We start from the raw sequence: 18090 nt of genomic DNA on the forward strand, positions 1-18090 counted from the left end.
GAATGTAACTAAGTACTCAAGTACTGTACTTTTACAATAGTACAAGTACATTTCTGCTTGTACTTTACTTGAGTATTTAATTTCACTCTACTTCATAGTACAACTACATTTCAGAGGGAAATACTGCACTTTTTTACTCCACTACATTATCTATTTATCAGTTAGTTTACAGATTCAGATTAATACAGTTAGCTCCACTGTCACCAGCATACATATTAATGCCATTCTGCATCATGAGTACTTTTACTTTTGATACTTCAAGTTTATGTTGAATACTAATACTTTTGTAGTTGATTTTGAGGACTATTTTTTGAGGAGTATTTCTACACTGTGGTACTGCTACTTTTACTTGAGTAAATTATCTGACTACGTCTTCCACCGCTGCTCTAGAAGACGCTTCCACTCAGTGCTCAATGGTCCTTGAAGTGCAATCCTAAACTGCCACCTCTCTCGTGTTAATCATGCAGGAAAATAGGAAAGATTGTAGTTCAGAAAATCCAGACCACATTACCCATAATTCAGTGCGAGCGAAAGTCGCCGCACCTTCACCGGGTGGAGCTTGTGAACGTGGGAACGTTTGTGGGCTGCTGCGGGTTGCTGGAGTAAAAATTGTTTGACAGGGAGGTGAGGCGACCCGTGCACAGGGATTTGAGAAGAGAAGTTAGTTTTTAGCGTGTCTGCGGCAGTTTCCGAGTCAACGGGGAGGCAGACTTGAGAGCGACAAATGATTTGTACGAGTCCAAGCAACAGGGCACAGAGCGAAATGTCAGGGACTGTTATAGCCTTGAGCAAAAGGAAGAGCGACTAGTACACCGCAACGCGGAAAATATTCAGGGGGGTGAGAATGCGAATGGTGCGAAGATACCGAAATCAAACAAAATGGAAACGATGTAGCGTCGCTGCGGCATTTCATATAGCTAGAACTAACGGTAGAGTAGAGAATAGATAGCTAAGGAGCTAGCAGGTTAACTAACATACATGTAAAGTTATTCCCCGGAGAAGCTGAAGCAGAGCCCGGAGGCGTCTGTTGAATCAGAAGAGTTCATCAGTATCGTGAAAATCCAAGAAGATAAACAAGAAGATGCTACGGAGGAGACTGAACCGTTTGGTATGTGTGCCTGGCATCAACGCCACACACACACTCACACACACACACACACACACACATATTGTTAGCTTATGACATCCTGCTACTCCTGCTAGCGTTTTTAATTGCTGAGATTCAGCCCTGAAAGAGTCCAAGGCATTGCCTTGTGCTGTTTTTTTTGTTGTTGCTGGAAATGCGAGAGAAACTAGCGAGTTAACAACAAACTGTTACTTCACACTGCCTGACAACACCAAGCAGCTGTTGTCCCACTTCGTTGCTCTTGTCAGTCAGCCAGTTAGCTAACTGCTAGGTAAGTTCTTGCCAGCCAGGAAGTCACGACAGATGTAAGTTGGTGTTAGCTAAACTCAAAGTCATTAAACTACTACTTTCAGGTCACATACGGGGATTTTTGTGTTACATGTTTGCTTCCCGCCATGTAAACTCACCTTCTTAACAACCACACCATCACATGTACAGTGAAAACAGCGTCTCACCTGTGTGTGTAAAGCAGCCTTGGCGCTGAAGCTAAATGAAAAGAGCATCTACCTGTCTGCAGAGAGGTGGACTGCTTCTCTCTTGGGTCCCAAATGCTAAATATATGCACTCTATTTAAAGGCACAAAGACTTGCATCAAAAAAACACGTCTTTCCCTATTTAGCCGTCACTATTAGAATTAGTTAGTTGAAACGAAGTTAATCAATTAATTGATTAGTGAATCGATAGAAAATCAATCAACAGAGCATTTGACAAGCGATTCATTTTTTTCAGCCTTTTAAACAGCCAAAATGCTAAATATATCACTGGGTCTAGCTTCTTAAATTTGCTTTTCAGGGATTTTATATCCTTTTAGATAGAAAAGCTATTACTTGGACAAAATGAGACATTTGAAGACGTCACCTCGGCCTCTCAGATGTTGTGATGGGCATTTTATATTGTGTTTTGACTTGTCATAGATAAACAAATGATTGATTAATAGAAAAAAGAATCAACAGATTAATCAATAATGATATTCATTATGCAGCCTTCCTGAGGATGTGTAATAGCTGTTTCTAGTTGCGCCACAGTCCCTCTATGCTCTAATGTTTCTTTGTGTCCAGCCACTGGATTTGTTCAATATATAGAAGTTGGTATTTTGCCAGCATGAACTGCTTTGACATCATATTTCACGATTGGTCAATTTAATGCTTACCCTTTTAAAGACCATCCATTGGTTTCATTGCCCTTCTCATACGTTAATCAGTCATGAGTGGGCTAGTTGAAAGTGGAGTAACTATCCGCAAGGCCAGGTTTATAAATGCTAAACCGCCTTTACTGCCTTTTTATCATCCTTTTATGCACCAGTAACCTGTTGTTACCAGTGGGTTGAATCCCCCACAGGCTATGTGAGCAGTATAGATACCGACAGTGAATAAGGGGAAGCAATATAATAATTATAGTGCCTGACCCTCCTCCTGGCCTCTCTCTAAGTGTTGCCAGGTCAGCTGATTTTCCTGCTTCTGGAGAGGATTGCTGCTGTAATTTCTCTTCAGTGTGAGCTGTAAATAATATTTTGTGCGGAGCAGCCAGCCACACTGTCATTGATGCACACAGTGGCGTTATCTCAGGCTCTGGCTCTCTGCCTCCTGATTCACACCACCCTCCCCTTGCCCACGGGAGGTACATGTGCATCACGGAGAGGGAGAAAGATAGAGAGGGGGGAGAGGGTGACTGCTCATACCAAAAGGCACCGAGGAGGCTTCATGTGCCTCACTTGACTCTCCCACTATGGTGCACTGTGCCACTAAACCCTGAGTGTGTCTTTGGAAAATGATTAAAGATGGCCGTGGGAATGAGTGGGGCTGGGCTTTTCATCAGGGGGGAAGCTCCAGAGGTTGTAATGCTCTGACAGGAATGCAAAATCACCCAGTTGCCTTTGATGTTCGTTCAAGCCCTTGAAGGCAGCAGTATGATCTGTGAGAGGTGGAGCCTGGCGGAAATGTGATAGTATTCATTGTGGGAGCCCCTGCCTTGACTACAAGGAGAACAGCACCGACACATGAAAACACCATCACCCAGGCAGCACCTCAGTATCTTTTTTTTTTTTTTTTTTTTTTTTTTGCACCATGGTAACAAGTACGCCTCCTCCTACTCACTACCTTGGTTGAAATCACACGTGTAGCTTCTGATTTCTATTTTGACTCTGTTGTAACAAATGCTCCCTCTGCTCAGTAGTGAAGTGAAGTGGTCCAGTCCCGCACGCCCCAGTTAGAGGTTGGAAGCTCGACAGGTGCTCTTACCCCGGGCACAAAGGCAGGAAATGGTCACGCTGACACAACCGGATTTGCTTTGTGTTTAGATTATGTAATAATAGAACTTTTTTATTAGTAACAATTTAGTAATTTAATTGATTAATTAAACAACAATTCTTTTGTTAATCAATTATTAAGTTAAATCAGAAATCAGTTAAAAGTCTTTTTTAGTCAAAAATGCCAAACATTCTTAATTCTTAACTGAATATCTTTGGACATTTTATATACAAGTAATCGTTTGTTGCTGGCAGCCATAGAAAATAATAATTACTCGAAGCCGTAATATGTTTCAAAACATTTAAAATTGCACAGTTAGCAGGACTGTTTCATGGTTGTAATACACGTGAAGTATAAGATGTCAAGATTGGTTTTTATCAAGATTTGCGTCTATCCATCCTGCTGCTGGCTGATCAATCAAGTCAGTCAATCACATTTAGTTGTAACATGTAATCATAAGGTACAATCACAGTGAAATGTAATTGATGCACTGGGGCCTGCCAGTCTCAGATCTGTCCCTACTTGACTGTGACCCCGGCACTACCCTACCTGGCAGGAGATGTTGTTATGTGTGAGGGATTTGAAGGATTGCATGTCAAATGCACTTGGAAACCCCAGGGCTCTGTAAACCAGTTTCTCAGGTCAGCTAAGAGCAGGTCGCAAGACACATACACAAACCTGTATACACAAACCTGCATGCACTCACTAACACAACTAAGTGCAGACAGTGTTGACATGCACACAAACTACACACACACCTGCACATTAAGGTGATTTTGTGCAAGCATCTTTTGCTACCGTAAACACACAAGGTTAACTGTATTTTCAGAGACTTTATATGGTATCACTCTTCCCAGGGGAAGCTAATGTTTTGTTCAGCAGTAAAAGAGGATATTTTTTACCTGCTGCTGTACAATACAGTATTTCCATTGCACCCCGAAGTATTGGGGTAATGAGTCTAATTTCCAGCATTATAAGCACTCAGTAATGTCAAATGTACCTCATGCTTTTTTCATTACTGTATTTTGGTTTTGCTGCATTATCTACTGTGCTCCAAGTGTATTTTCTATTTTGTATTCAGGTCAGTCTTGCTTTTATATACTCACATCTGTGAACCGCTAGCAGCACCTGTTGGGAACATATTAGGGGCTTTTATTAATTGATGAGATACAAGAGTCCTTGAACAGAGTTGTCAATTTTGGGTGAGTGATTAGGGTAAAGTACATCTGAAGGCCACAGACCATACAAGACATGTAGGGCCATTTGATTTATCAGGTCTGTTTGATTAGGAGAGATGCGTATTGATTAGCTGTGCTCAGTTTTGCCGCCATTAGTCTTGTGCCGTAAACTGGATAGTGAACAGAATTGCTTACTCTGATTTCTTTCTCTTCCTTCCTCTCTCCGTTTGGTCTCCTGCATTCTGCCCAGTAATGGAAACCCAGCCAAAGGAGCTCATCTGCAACACACAGCAGGATAATAAATATATTTAGTGTGGGGAGGGAGGCAGTGTGAAGGAATAAACGGCGGGCTGTGGGATAGCAGGCTGATGAAATATAGTGGGGGAGTACAGAAAGCCCTGCGTGACTCAAACCCGAGAAACTGGGGTGAAGCCAGGGGGTGGACCTGTAGCCTCTTTGCACCTCTCCATCTCGTTCTCCACCTAATGGACGGGCTCTTTCAGGCTTCCTGTAGTGGTTAACATTGGAGTGGGTAGGTCAGGTTGGCTACAAGGGGACCATGGATGGCTTTTTGTGGCAATTTTCCACTTCCTTTTAAAAGCTAGGTTGAATTCTCAGTTTGTACCTCTAAATAATTCAGGTTGCTTCATTTATTTTGAATTCTCCTCACATCGCTCCTCCCTTTCCTGACCCACGTATCTTTGCTAGGCTAGCGGCACTCAAAATGCATCCTCGTCATCCATATATGTATAAAGGCTCATCCAGAGATTTTCTGTGCCATGCTCCAGCTCTAGCATTACCCAGAGAGCATTCGCAGCGAGATGTGAAGAGAATGCTGAGATGTGTGGGGGGATGTTTTTTTTTTGTTTTTTGTCTGTGCCTATGTCTCACTCTCTGTGTCTGAGCACGGAGGGAGAAGGAGAAACACCAGCATCTGTGATGTTTCGTCATTCATCCCAGTTTTTCATTGTCACCTGAAATGATAGGGTGCTCGCTGACACAGAGAAGAGGAACAGCAAAGTCTATGTGAGGATTTAACGAGTGCTGGAAGACATACGAACATACCCCCTCCCATACACGCTCGCATGAACACCTGGGTAAAGCAACAGCCGACAATAATTATCTCCACAGCAAACTCCCAGCTATGCAGGCTCAGTCACAGGGAGAAAAATGAGTCTTTTAAAAGTGGTCACAGTTCAGTGCGAGGAAGCGAAACCCAAATCAACCATACCCTCTGAGCAAAGGAAGGAAAGAGCCACATTGATTTTTGTCATTAGTCTCGTTGCCCTTCTATGCAGTGTCTAAGGATAATTAATTGAATAGCAATTATAGCCAGTGTAGCCTGGTACATTATTAAAGATAATGTCATCAGTAGGGCTGCAGCTGAGATGGAGATTTTTCCGGATTGTCAGCATTAGGATGTACTGTAAATGCCTTTTTTGTTGGTATTGCATGGCTCTCTGCCAGACATGGTGGGGGGGATGAAAGCCATTGTAGTGTTGTGCAGTTTAGTTAAGTTACAACCCATACACTACACAGAAAAAAGCAGCTGGATCAAGCACCTTTATCTAAGTAGCTGAATCTGGTGCTTTATCGCACACACACGCACACAAAAACAGAGTACAGAGAGTATGTGCACTTGGCTGGAAAAACCATACTCCATTTATGGCTACACTACTTTAAATTCTCTTTAATTATAGATTAAAATGTGACTAGGCTGCTGCTCGAAAATGTGCTCACTTTTCCTGGTCTTAAAACACAAAGTGTGGAGGTTTTTCTCCATAAGAACCCTATTCGCTTTTGTCATTCTCTCCAGGACTTACTTACTACTTGTCTCGAGGATGGTAGCTATGGGGACAAAGTACAAGCTGGAGAAGGTGGAGTGTAACATGTAATCTCAAAACCAAAGCCTCAGTAAATGAATGCTTTAAGACTATAAAGCAGTTAAAAAATAACTCGCCTAGTGTATATCAAACTTGTTCCCAGGTTTGTTGTGTGAAGTTTAGGCTGCGCTCTTGTCTTCTATTTAGTCTGTGTAAGGTTCTGTTTTTAGGAATAGTATGCCACAGACCTCTGTCAGCATTGTGTGACATGCTTATACATTTCCTGTGGTAACGTCAACAGACATTTTTTCTATTCCACAGCAGTTTGTGTTCTTTTTTCTGGTGTCAAACAATAGCTGAGGTACTCTGTCCACAGTGCTCACAGGCTTCCCACTAATGATTTGCATAGTTTGTGTTCACATTGTCCACTGACAGAAACCTGTGAGCCGTCCATACTTCAGGTTTCGTCAAAGGCCTTTTATCTCATGTCCACCTGTTATCTCGTCACAAAATGTTCATGGTTTTTAGATGTTAGACATTTCAAAAGTTGTCAGTAGACCATCAGTGTTGCAAAAGTAGTTAGCACAATATCTGTCTGTGGCTTTTTGAGGTGACCAAATGATTGAGGAAGCAGCTCCATGTGCGAGGTCTAGATGAGTTTCCCCTCCTCCCCATTGTCGAGGGACACAGTGTAATGTAGGCCAGTACCAGCCCATGGTACAGTACACGCTGTGTCTCGTACAGCTGCAGGGATGCTAGTAGAACAAAGAGCCTTTGCCTTTCCACAACAGCTCCTTAGGATCGGCCCTCAGTTCAAGTTGGACTATTATTACTCTGTGGGGTTATTCATCACTGTGTGCAAACAGTGGACAGAAGAGGGAGTAGCCTCTGATACGGGGTCTGTAGAGTATGCCAAGTGTTAGTGAATCCATGATGAAGGTAACTCCTGTTACAGTTTCACTACGGGGTAATAATGGCTCTGCCTTTGCTTGATTTGGTAGCCTCAAAGTATGGACAAACTCTGTAGCCAGCCAATCCAAAAACAATTTGTACTGATGATGATGTACACTGACCTGTTAATGATATTTAGATACATAGGGGGAAGACTAAAGCTGGAAAAGAAAATATCAAAAAGTTTCTTTATAATCTAAAGATATAATTAATAGTAGTTTAATTAATGGTATGAAATGTTTAACATTATTTCCTGTGAGACAATATGGTAAGCTGACTAAATTATACTAAATTAGGTTTTCTGTGATTTATATATGTATTGAATATCAATTACACTATAATGAAACAAAGACAAAGCATCTTTGTGCTGATTAGCCCATGTGAAACAGCTTTATAAAGAAAGTGTTTGTTGCACGGGAAATGCAACAAAGAGGTGAATACTTCTTAGAAGTCCTTGTAGTGACAAACTTTTAATTTTGGTTTGATGTTAATGTGTCTTTGTGCTATATTTTCTTCAAAAGATAATGTAGTCTCTGTAAATTCTCCGCAGCCTAGGCAATGAGCGCTTGGATGTGTAATCAAAACTGAGAGAGTTACAATTAGTGAGACAGAGTGAGCATGCTGGAAGAGGACAGGCGAGTGGGCTGGCAAGAAAGACAGAGAGAATGAAAGAACGGCGAGTGCCAGATAGAGTACTGCAGTGACTAACAGCATTGACTCAATGCGTGCATCTTTCCCCTTGCATTTAAACATTCATCACTCACCTCTATTCAGCCTGTCATAATAGCAACTTTATGTTGTAGTTAGGCTGTTTTTACTGTTGTCATCAACATTTCTTGAAACGGTTTACTGGATGTTAGGCATTTGTTCTGGCCTTTTTTTATCCCATTACTCTCAGAATACCATTTGATGTTTAGGCCTACTTTTACCCTGTCATAGATCTTTCCCTGTTATGGTTTCTTCTGTACTATATGTGGTGAGAGGAAAAACTGCTAATAGGTACTGCATTAAGCAGCAGATAAGGTTGACCTGTGATGAATCCACTTAAGCTGAGAGCAACATCATAAAAGCTGATAAGATAGATAAGATGCAGTTGGAGCAGATTTTGTTAAGCAGCTGAATATGATAAAGCACTGAGCCACTCACACACACAACCCACTCTTCTCATGTACTACTACAACTGCATGAGAAATGCAGCCAGAGAATTTACATGAAATGGATAGTAAGGTCAAATGGGAACATGGACTGAACACCGAATCTGTCGTTCTCGGTGCAGTGCAGAGTGTTATTAGTACACGTGCAGGACATAAAGAAGTACAAGTATAGTACTCTCTCTTCTTCACACAGCTCCCTCACACCTCATTAAATGTGTTTAAGTAGATTTTCCACGTGGATTTTTTTGTAGCTTAATGGCACAGCTCCTGCATTCCGTACTGAACGAGCCTGGTGTTTTTATCCCTTTTACCCAAGTTACAAAACCACAAGAGCAGAGTGATCAGAACAAGGCTTAACCTGCTGTATTATGTTGGGCTTACTTTTTTATTTTTCAAATTGCTTCAGCGCGTTTGTGAGAAAAAGTTAAGGCATCGATTTAGTTTGACCACAAAATCTATTTGTGTCAGCGTAAATAATGCTCGCTGTGCCATCGTCACACCTGCTGTCACAAGCCTTTTTTCCTCTACGCATCATAGTATCATCTTTATTTGCTGTTTGCTCAGAGAGATGCTTGTCAGATTAACTTGCTTGACTAAAAACACTCCTCTTCTGGAGATACACATGTAAGCTGTCAGAGACACGCTTCAGTTAAACCTTGACGCCCAGCTTTACAGCTAAAGATGCAAGCATTACAACACACTTAGCAGTCCAGAGCAGTCCCGAGAGCCGGAACCACTTACTGTATGTTGTCTGACAGACTCGCAGGCCATAAATGGCAACATGCGTGAATCAATGAACAGGGGCTTCGTCAAAGGGAACTGGATGTGATAATCTATTCTTGTGTGATTTACATGTTGGTGTCACCTGAGGGTCATGCATGATGGTATATGATCAACCTAAAAGAGATTCAAATTCAAGGGACTCGCCAACAGTAAGGCATCTGTTTCGATAATTGTTACATCTTTGGAGTTATTTTTCAAGCCAATATGCCAAACCTATATACCAAACTACACTACAGGTGCTGGCCATCTTTCAGGCTGTTAACACTGATTGACTAGAAAACTACTAACACCAGAACAATGTAAGGGAATTGAATGCATTAGTCTCGCAGTGAAGTTGACCTTACTTCAATTTATTTATTTTTTGCTAATATTAGTTGTTTGTCCTCCTCGTTAACATATATAGAGGAATTATAATGCAAACCAATACAACACCATGGACTAGAAACTACCACAGTTGAGTCAACACCTCTCTGATGGTGCGTTTAATGATGATATGACATTAGAATTCAAGTTTCACAACAGGTTGTACCGTCAGAAAGTAAACTTTTGTGATGGATTGTATTGCAGCCTTGTCATTTTCTGGTTACCCAGTTTGTCTGTTCAGCTCACAGCATGCAGATTGTGACAAAGCGGGACAGACACTGAATAGTGAGATGGTGTGACAGGACGCAGTGTCATCAGACCCGAGTCATCATTGGGAGTTTGGCAGTAGCTGAATGCAGTCTTATATCCCCCCCCCCCTGCTCTCAGTGGTGCCCCACCCCCATCATGTGCTCATTTCACAATGTGTGCATAATCTAATTTAGAGCATAATTTAATGTAAAGTTTCAGGCTCACTCAATTCTCTAATGCACCATTTATTTTTGACTGAGCAATTAGATTTGAGATTTCAGCTCAATTGAGCATTGGATGTTTGCTTTATTGATCTCCATTCACGTTTTGTAGCTGATGCTTTTTCATCAAGGATGTATCTACTTTTTGGTATTGACATACTGGCACTTGACTCTCGGCCACTTTTGCTTTACTTGCTAACACCATTGGCATTGAATGGCTTTGTTTGACCTTTGACAATCAGGCAAAGATAATGCAATCAGTTCTATTTTTCCTTACATTAGCATTTCTTGTGTGGCTGCGATCACGTAACTGCTCAAAAACGAAGTGGGCCCCATGGTCTGACCCTCATTATATTTTACAGTGAATCCGTCACTAAATCGATGGCCGTCCAATAGTTCTTTTTTTTATCTATAGGACAGCAGAGCATGGACTTCTTCCTCGTTTTATATAGAATCTCATTTTCAGCATGAATTATGTGTGTGTAGGGGCCAACACTTCTTTTTGAGAATCATCTCGGAGGCCCTGAGCTTCCTTATGTAGGTTGTAGCAACAATATGCCATAGTCTACAAGAAAACAATGTTTATTTATCTTACAGGCCTGCGACCTTGAAAGCGCACGCATTAGCATGGCTCTTGTGCATAATCAATGCTGAAGTGATGGGCACAGGTTGTAGATAGGCACTAGCGGAAGCCAGCCAACTAATACTGTTGACTGTCTGACCTGTATCCCTGAAGTACAAGCCAGAGCCCTTTGCAGGTCATTTAACTCAAGGCTAATTTGCTTTGTAAATTGTTTCTTACTTGCATTTTATGTTTTGTCTGCGCAGCCCTTTGTACATGATTGCTTTTTCGGGTCCGACATTGTTTCCTAATGTTATGTTAGGTGTTCGCAGCATTGCATATCCGGAATGATGCCATTACATTTGTAGACGGCATTTTTATGAGTACACAGGAAGGATAACTGCCAGAAACACTGCAGCTGATTCAAATAAATGAGCAAGGTATTCCATGGGGGTGTTCTTGGCTTACTTCTCCTCCTGGGGGCTGGTTGTTGTTGTTTGATATAGAAAACCTGGATGTGCTTGTGTCCTTGGATCCTGTTGTACTTCCTTTCTCTCACCCTCTTTCTTCCTCCCACTCTCACCCTCCCTTCATCCTCTGGCAGCCAGGTCCGTCCGGTCCTGCTGAAGGAGTGTCAGTGTGTGCCGAGCGGGTAAAGGATGGTAGATTTGACAGCCATACTGAGGTGTGAACATGGCTGCTCATGCAGAAGGGAGCCCTATCTAAGCCTGTTGGCTCCCTCCTCTTGTCTGGACTATGGGACGATGGGAAATATTTCAGAATTAAGACAAGGTTTTATTTTTTGTCCATTAATGTGAAGCAAATTATTGTGTAAACTGGAGGTATGTAGGCTGTGTTTTTGTCCCCACATGCAAATTAGGATTCTGAGTGTTTGAGGCTATTCTTTGATCTAACTTCTTGTCAGCAACAGACTTTGGGCAGCTCGCTGTCCAGGTGGCCGTAATTCACACGTTTTCCTGGCGCTTGTCCAGGATCAGATGTTCATGGTAATCTGTCCCCTCAAACCACATGTTGCTGACTTTTATATTATATAAAGCAGATCCCCTGTCTGCATAACCTTAATAATTTACAGCCACAGTAATAGCTGTACAACGTGTTCTTGAGCTGAGAGCACAACCACATTTAAGAACTGGTGGGAAGTGTTCTCACTTGGAGAATGTTTTTGACTGTCGGAGGAGAAAAGAATGGATAGTTTGGAACATGTACAAACTCCTTTTGCAGACGCTGATTCTGAGTCAGTTTGTCACTTTAATTTATTAAATGTGATCAACCATTAATTTATGCAGTCACCATTTGAAATAACTTAGATTTAAATATAAATACAAGTATAAGCAAATATAAATAAATTATAAAAATCAGGTATAGTTGGTCACTGGTTGCTTGTGAAGATGTGTATATGCGTACGAGGTACACATGTACTAAAGTACTAATGTAGTACAATGTATGTTGGTACAAATGTAGTGCACTAAAGCCTAGTGTTTACTCTATTTTGGATGCCTTAATGAAGCGTGCATGAACTTGCTGATGGAAAAAAAAAACTTGGTCCGATCACATGGTCCAACATCCTGCCACGGACCAAAGTCTTGGTTGGACGGAAGAACGGACAGACAGGCTAAACAACTGACTATTAATATTCATATGATGCACAAACAGATGAGGTTCTTGGAACGATTTATAGCAGTATAATTTCCAATAAGTGCCAATGTGCTTGAGACAGAAGAGGAGGTGGAAGCATATATGGGTGTAGTAGCTCTGGCTGATCCAGTACACTGACTTTGTTGCTATCATGATCCTCCAGGCCTTGTGGCTGTCCACCCGAAGCGTCAGGGTTCCTTGTGTGTGGGATGTCAGAAATAGAAATTGAGGCCATTGAGAGAACAGCATAGGCCAAGTTTTCTAGGCTACATTCATGGGAACAGAAAAATTTGCTGTGTGCAGTTGGGATTCATTCGAGATCCCATTTAATCATGTTGAATTTTAATGGAATTGTCGCACTAATATAATACATTGGATCTGTATTCGTTTTGCCAATGCAGCATTATTCAGACATTACAGATCCACATGAAATCCTGTTTCTTAGCCACTGTTATTATACAATTGTAACAATACAGCTTGATAACATTAAATAAAATGGCTACCTGAGCCAACAGCAGCAACAGTTAGCAGCAGTTAGCGGTCATTCTGGTGATATGCTGCCCGCTATTTGTTTTGAGTATGAATTTGACAGGTGGCCAATTCTTACATATTGCTCCTTTTTTAAAAAAAATCTATGAATGTCTTCACTCCACAGTTGAGAAGTCATGTCTGGTTACAGCCTCTGGTTACTTCACACAGAAGAATGAACCCAATCAGTTCCACACAGTGCGGGAAACTGCTTTTAAATTCAAAAAGGAAAAAGTCCTACCTGACAATTTCCTCCCTTTAGGGTCATCATTTATACTATTGTTTAAGATTTATGTAAGGAGAGCTTCTGTAAAGTAAAGTTAAGACAATGACCTTGCTTCCCTGCCTTGCTTGTGATTTACCCCACCTGCCTTTTATGGAAGAGGAATACCCGGCCACCACATGTTGACGGGAGTCCAGCGTGTCTCTGGCTCTTGACTTGGTTCCTGAAGTCTTTCCTCCATTAGACATTAGGCTAGTGTGTGCACACACATATGTGTGTGTGTGTGTGTGTGTGTGTGTGTGTATCACCCTGCCCTCTGCATCATGACAAGCTCAACCCATAAATCTGAGCGCAGCATTTTTCTCCCGGCTGCCTGCATTTATTACTCGTTAATCATTGATGAGCGACCACCAGGGAGAGAAGAAATTAAGTTATAGGCCCCGCACAATTCCCATTTTGGCCCGTTGACCCTTGTCATACTTTTCTTTGTCGCCCCTCTGAGTTATTGGCTTGTGCTCAATAGTTTTCCGCTGGAGTGCTTTTCTAGTCGTTTTAATTTTCTGCACCGCAGTAGAAATTCTAATCTCTTAATTCTCGACCTGTGGGAGGAATTTAGGCCTCATCAGACTGTAAAATATTTTATGGCCACAGCAAATCTTTTGTGATCATTGTGGATTTGCTGCACCTGAAATAACAATGCACCATAAAACAATTCTTTTGTTTTCATTGATTTATTCTACACCACCCATGCTTCAGATGGTGGGTCAAATTTTTTTCAACCTTCAAGTAATTCTTGTTTCTTGTATGATACACATATTTTCCGTGAGATTTAACTGGGCTGGTTCAATGTCTAAGTACCTAGGATTACTAACATGTCCTCTCTTTTCCTTTCTCTTTTTATCTTTATCTCTTCCCATCTCCACCCTCCCCTGCTGCTCCCTCCTCTAGCTTGGCGGTGATGAGAGAAGAGTAGACAGTAGGACTATCTATGTCGGTCATCGGTCATGCTCCGCCAATGAGGCTTTCATCCCACCCAAGTTCTGTGATAACAGGATTGTGTCCTCCAAGGTAAGAAACGCACTCACATGCATGTTGCCAGGCTTCCAGTCTGGCCATACCAAGATGAAATTCATGTACCTTAGTTTGTTTCTCAGCTCCTCTGCGTATTATGTTTCACCTGCCTTCAGGCATTTTTCTTCTCTTATCTAACACTTGGAATTCAAAATGAGCTCTTGAACAGTCCCAAGCATTCCTATGTCTTCCATTCTTTCTTTATTCCTCCTTCCACTGCCTCTCCACATGCTCGTCTTCGCTCCCAGCGGAAGGCGATTATTTGTCTGTCAGGGGAGCCCTGGCTGTGGCAGTGAAATACATGGCTGCTATTAATGTACTGGCAGGGTGGGCAATTCAGTCGTTCCCCCCTGTGCTCTGATAGTCCGCACCCCCTCCCTCACCTAAATTCCACCCCTCAGTCCTGTGTCAGCTGCAGGCTCAGGCAGATTGGCTTATGGATATGAAGGGTGAAAGGGATGAGGAGAAGGAAGCGGCGTGAGAGTAAGACGGCAGTGGGATTTATAGTGGTGCAGAGGGTCCCAGTGAGGATGGGCCAATCAATTGGCTCCTGCCAGTATGTCGGGGTAAACAGCCTTTAATTACCCCGGCTGTAGTGTTTATGTTCCTCCATGCCTCTGCTCTCCATCATCCTGTTGCTTTTGCACTCTGCAATGACCAATCTCCGCCTCCCCTCTCTTGCTCTAGTTGCTACTGCACCACTACACTCAGCCACCCTCACTGCTGCCACCCCCCTTTTCTCATTACTTTCACTCTCTTTTCTCTTTGGCAAAATGAGATGGGCCATTCTGCTGCCGCTGCATTTCAACACTATCCCCATACAGACATTCTCCTTCATAAACAGTGCCTTATTGCTGTTTCTGTGTGAGTGTGTAAGTGCGTGTGCATGCATGCGCATGTATTTGTGTTTTTCACCCCTGGTACTTTGTTGTGTGGCACAGTTACCAACATGGTATTGTTGAGCCGTCTCTCAGGGATTTAAGGAGATAAAAGTGTCTCTTCAGCCCTGATGATATCAGCAGTCATGGCCACTTGAAAAAAAGAACAAAACACACAGGAACAGTCACCAACCTGATAAGTTCATTGGCTCTGCATTCAAGGGTAGCCAAATTAAGGAGATAAATCGCTAATCTGAATCAATGGAATACCTGTGGTCCTCCAAGGGCCATCTCCCTAGGCAGTACAGAGAACAGAGACACTCCAAGCTATTGAAGTTGCCTTTCCTCTTCCCCCTCCCCAGCTGAGACAGAATGCACAAATGCAAGAGTCTGTGAATATTGAATGCCTCTAATCTCTCTCCCCTTGCCAAGCCTTTCTTTAACCTCCCTAAGTGCGGTTGAAAAACATCAAGCCTGGATGGAAAATTAGACAGAGAAGAGCAGTAAAAAGCAGTCCACAAACTGTAATAATTATTTTATTTCTCTGTGACTAACGTGTGTTTTTTCTTCCCCTCCCCAACAGTATACAGTTTGGAACTTTCTACCAAAGAACCTGTTTGAACAGTTTAGAAGAATTGCCAATTTCTACTTCCTTATCATCTTCCTGGTGCAGGTAAGGACAAGCTTTGTCAGTGCTCCAACGCAAATAAATATTAGAGTTTGTTTATCATTGTTGAATCATGACTGTATGGATGCCTATTGTGACTGTGATGTTGTGAGAGCCTGTGTGCACGTCTGATACCTTTTTTAACACTACGAAGTGGGTTGTTGATGATCAATCTGAATGGGTCAATGTGTCTCATCCAACTTGGCTTTACAACCAATGTTCTGTAGATCTACACCATGTGTGTGTCCTCTGTATGAAAAGGAGTGTGAAAGAGTGTGTCCATTTGCATGTGGCCGTGGCAGGTGTGAAACAGTTACTGGATGTGTAAACTGCACAGCATGTTTGAAACGTGTGTGCAACCATAGCATGTGTCAAAATTGCCATAGCTTCCCTTAAGGCGTGAGCCGTGTGTGTGTTGTTTTTTTTTGTTTTCTTGAGAGAACAGATATAGTCCTTGATTCATGTGAAAATATAAACAAATGTATATAAGGTATCTATACACAAAGACACGCATATATACAGTATATATATATATATGTATATATACTGTATATATATATAAGCTCTTCCAGCCTTTGCCTCCATTGTTCCAGAGTTGTTAGATGTTTAAGCCAATTAGTGGATTTTTATGTGGTATTAGCACCGGGACTCAGGAGCATGTAGATTTTAGTTTTATCTAACATGGCAGTACGGAAGTAACAAGGTTCAAATGATGAATCTGTAGATTGAGATTCTTTTATTTTGAGTTTATTTTGAGTTTTGGGCAATCCCAAAAATGTTGTGCAAAATAGAAGTATGTTTTGAATTGCATAAAATTTTTTATTGTCATTGCTGCTGTTATTCTCTGCAAAGAGAAACACTATTTTACCATATTTTTGTTGGTCTTACATGGTGATCTCAAAGTGCTATTTATATGTCTGTCATTGTTAGCTTGTGTTCTGTGTGCTGCCCTATCCTCATAAGTGGAAACTGTGGGCTGGCAGAGAGCGCTGACTAAAACGCATTGACTGTCATCCTTATTCCCCTGCTCTGTGCTCTTAAGTGACCTCTCCTTTCCCCTCACTGCGATCTGACAGTTGATGATTGGAGTAGGGAACAAAAATGTAAAAAGATCTGTTGCTTGCATCTGCGCTTGCTCTTCTGTCATCTCTTTCTTTCTCTGTCCCTTTTTCTGATCCATGGAGGTGGAAAGTAACCTCTCCTTTTAGCAGTAACCTAAACTATGGCAGCAAACAGCCCTCTAGTGTAAACAGGTGCTGATGTTGGGCCAGCTCAGGAGGGATGTGCTTTCTCTAGTTGCATACTGACTGAATGAGCTCACAGAGTGACTGCTCCCAGAAGCCCAGGACTGTACTAAACTGAGAAATATCTGTGTGCTGCACAAAGTAATTCCATCATTGTCAAGTCAATAGCAGATCAATTGCAGTGTTTCTTTCTCACTGCCCTTGTTTCCACCTGTATTTACAGTTGACATTCTTTATTTTCCAGTTTAACTCTATACCATCCTCAGCTAATGGATAAAGGTGCTGGATTTTGAGCAGTTGTGAGCTAATGTGTGAAATTATCTTGAGCTAATGCAGCACACTTATGTGGGAGTAAACTGCCAAGCATGTTTGCATCACTCGCACAAACGCACACAGATTATCAGTGTGTGATGTGTGCTGTGTAGACTGTATGTTTGTGTTTGAACACATTGTATGTATGTGTATGTGTATGCGTATGTGCTTGTGCGTGTGATGTATGACTCAGTGGGTGTTCTGGGTTTGCTGACGGTGTTTACCCAAGCTGCAGCGTGGTTGGCGTTTCTCCACTAATCCAGCCTCTCTTGAGGGGCTCCTTATCCTAACCACTCAGTTTTTCCCATGCAGCCTGCTATTATATCAGAGAGAGAGGATGAGAGAGAAACAGGTACACAGACGCCGCGTGCACTCATCTTACACTCGCATCTCGCAGACAGAAATAAATCTTCTCACTTCCCCTGAGAGGCTTCATGCAAATGCTCTACCAACAACCAAATGTCATGCATCCTCCTACCCTCCTTTTGTTGCTCCCTTTGTCATTTGGTCTCTTTCTCTCTCCCATTCCACCCATCTCTCTGCAGCGCTGCACTGCTGACGTCAGCAGCCAGGAAGCCCTCTGTACTTCTGAGTGCCACAAATAGACACAGGCTGATAAAAAAGCACCACTCTCCTATAAATAGCTCTGCATGTCTTTGCTTGAATTTGATCGAATGGGAATAGAGCGCTGTGAGAGAGTAAGAGGAACGGGGAGAGAGAGGGAGGGAGAGGGAGAAGGAGAGGGTGAAGGGGTAGGAGGACGTAAGGGCCCACAGCGCTGCCCTGGGTCCCTGGGAACCTGCTGTCTGTCGCTCACTCTGACACACTTCCCGGCTCAGATGAAGGGCTTTGTGC

General features: G+C 42.3%; 1 protein-coding gene across 1 annotated transcript in view; it reads left to right on the top strand.

Annotated features, from left to right (window-relative positions):
* Positions 1 to 851: 851 nt before the first annotated feature.
* atp11c (ATPase phospholipid transporting 11C) overlaps positions 852 to 18090 on the top strand; it is a 36982-nt gene continuing 19743 nt past the window's right edge. Inside the window, exons 1-3 of the mRNA XM_070912757.1 lie at positions 852 to 1108; positions 14012 to 14131; positions 15596 to 15685. Of these exons, the coding sequence (XP_070768858.1) occupies positions 1082 to 1108; positions 14012 to 14131; positions 15596 to 15685 (237 nt within the window). The 5' untranslated portion in view covers positions 852 to 1081. The remainder of the gene's footprint in view (positions 1109 to 14011; positions 14132 to 15595; positions 15686 to 18090) is intronic.

The sequence above is a fragment of the Enoplosus armatus genome, chromosome 10 (genome assembly GCF_043641665.1).
Source record: "Enoplosus armatus isolate fEnoArm2 chromosome 10, fEnoArm2.hap1, whole genome shotgun sequence".
NCBI classification, from domain to species: Eukaryota; Metazoa; Chordata; class Actinopteri; order Centrarchiformes; family Enoplosidae; genus Enoplosus; species Enoplosus armatus.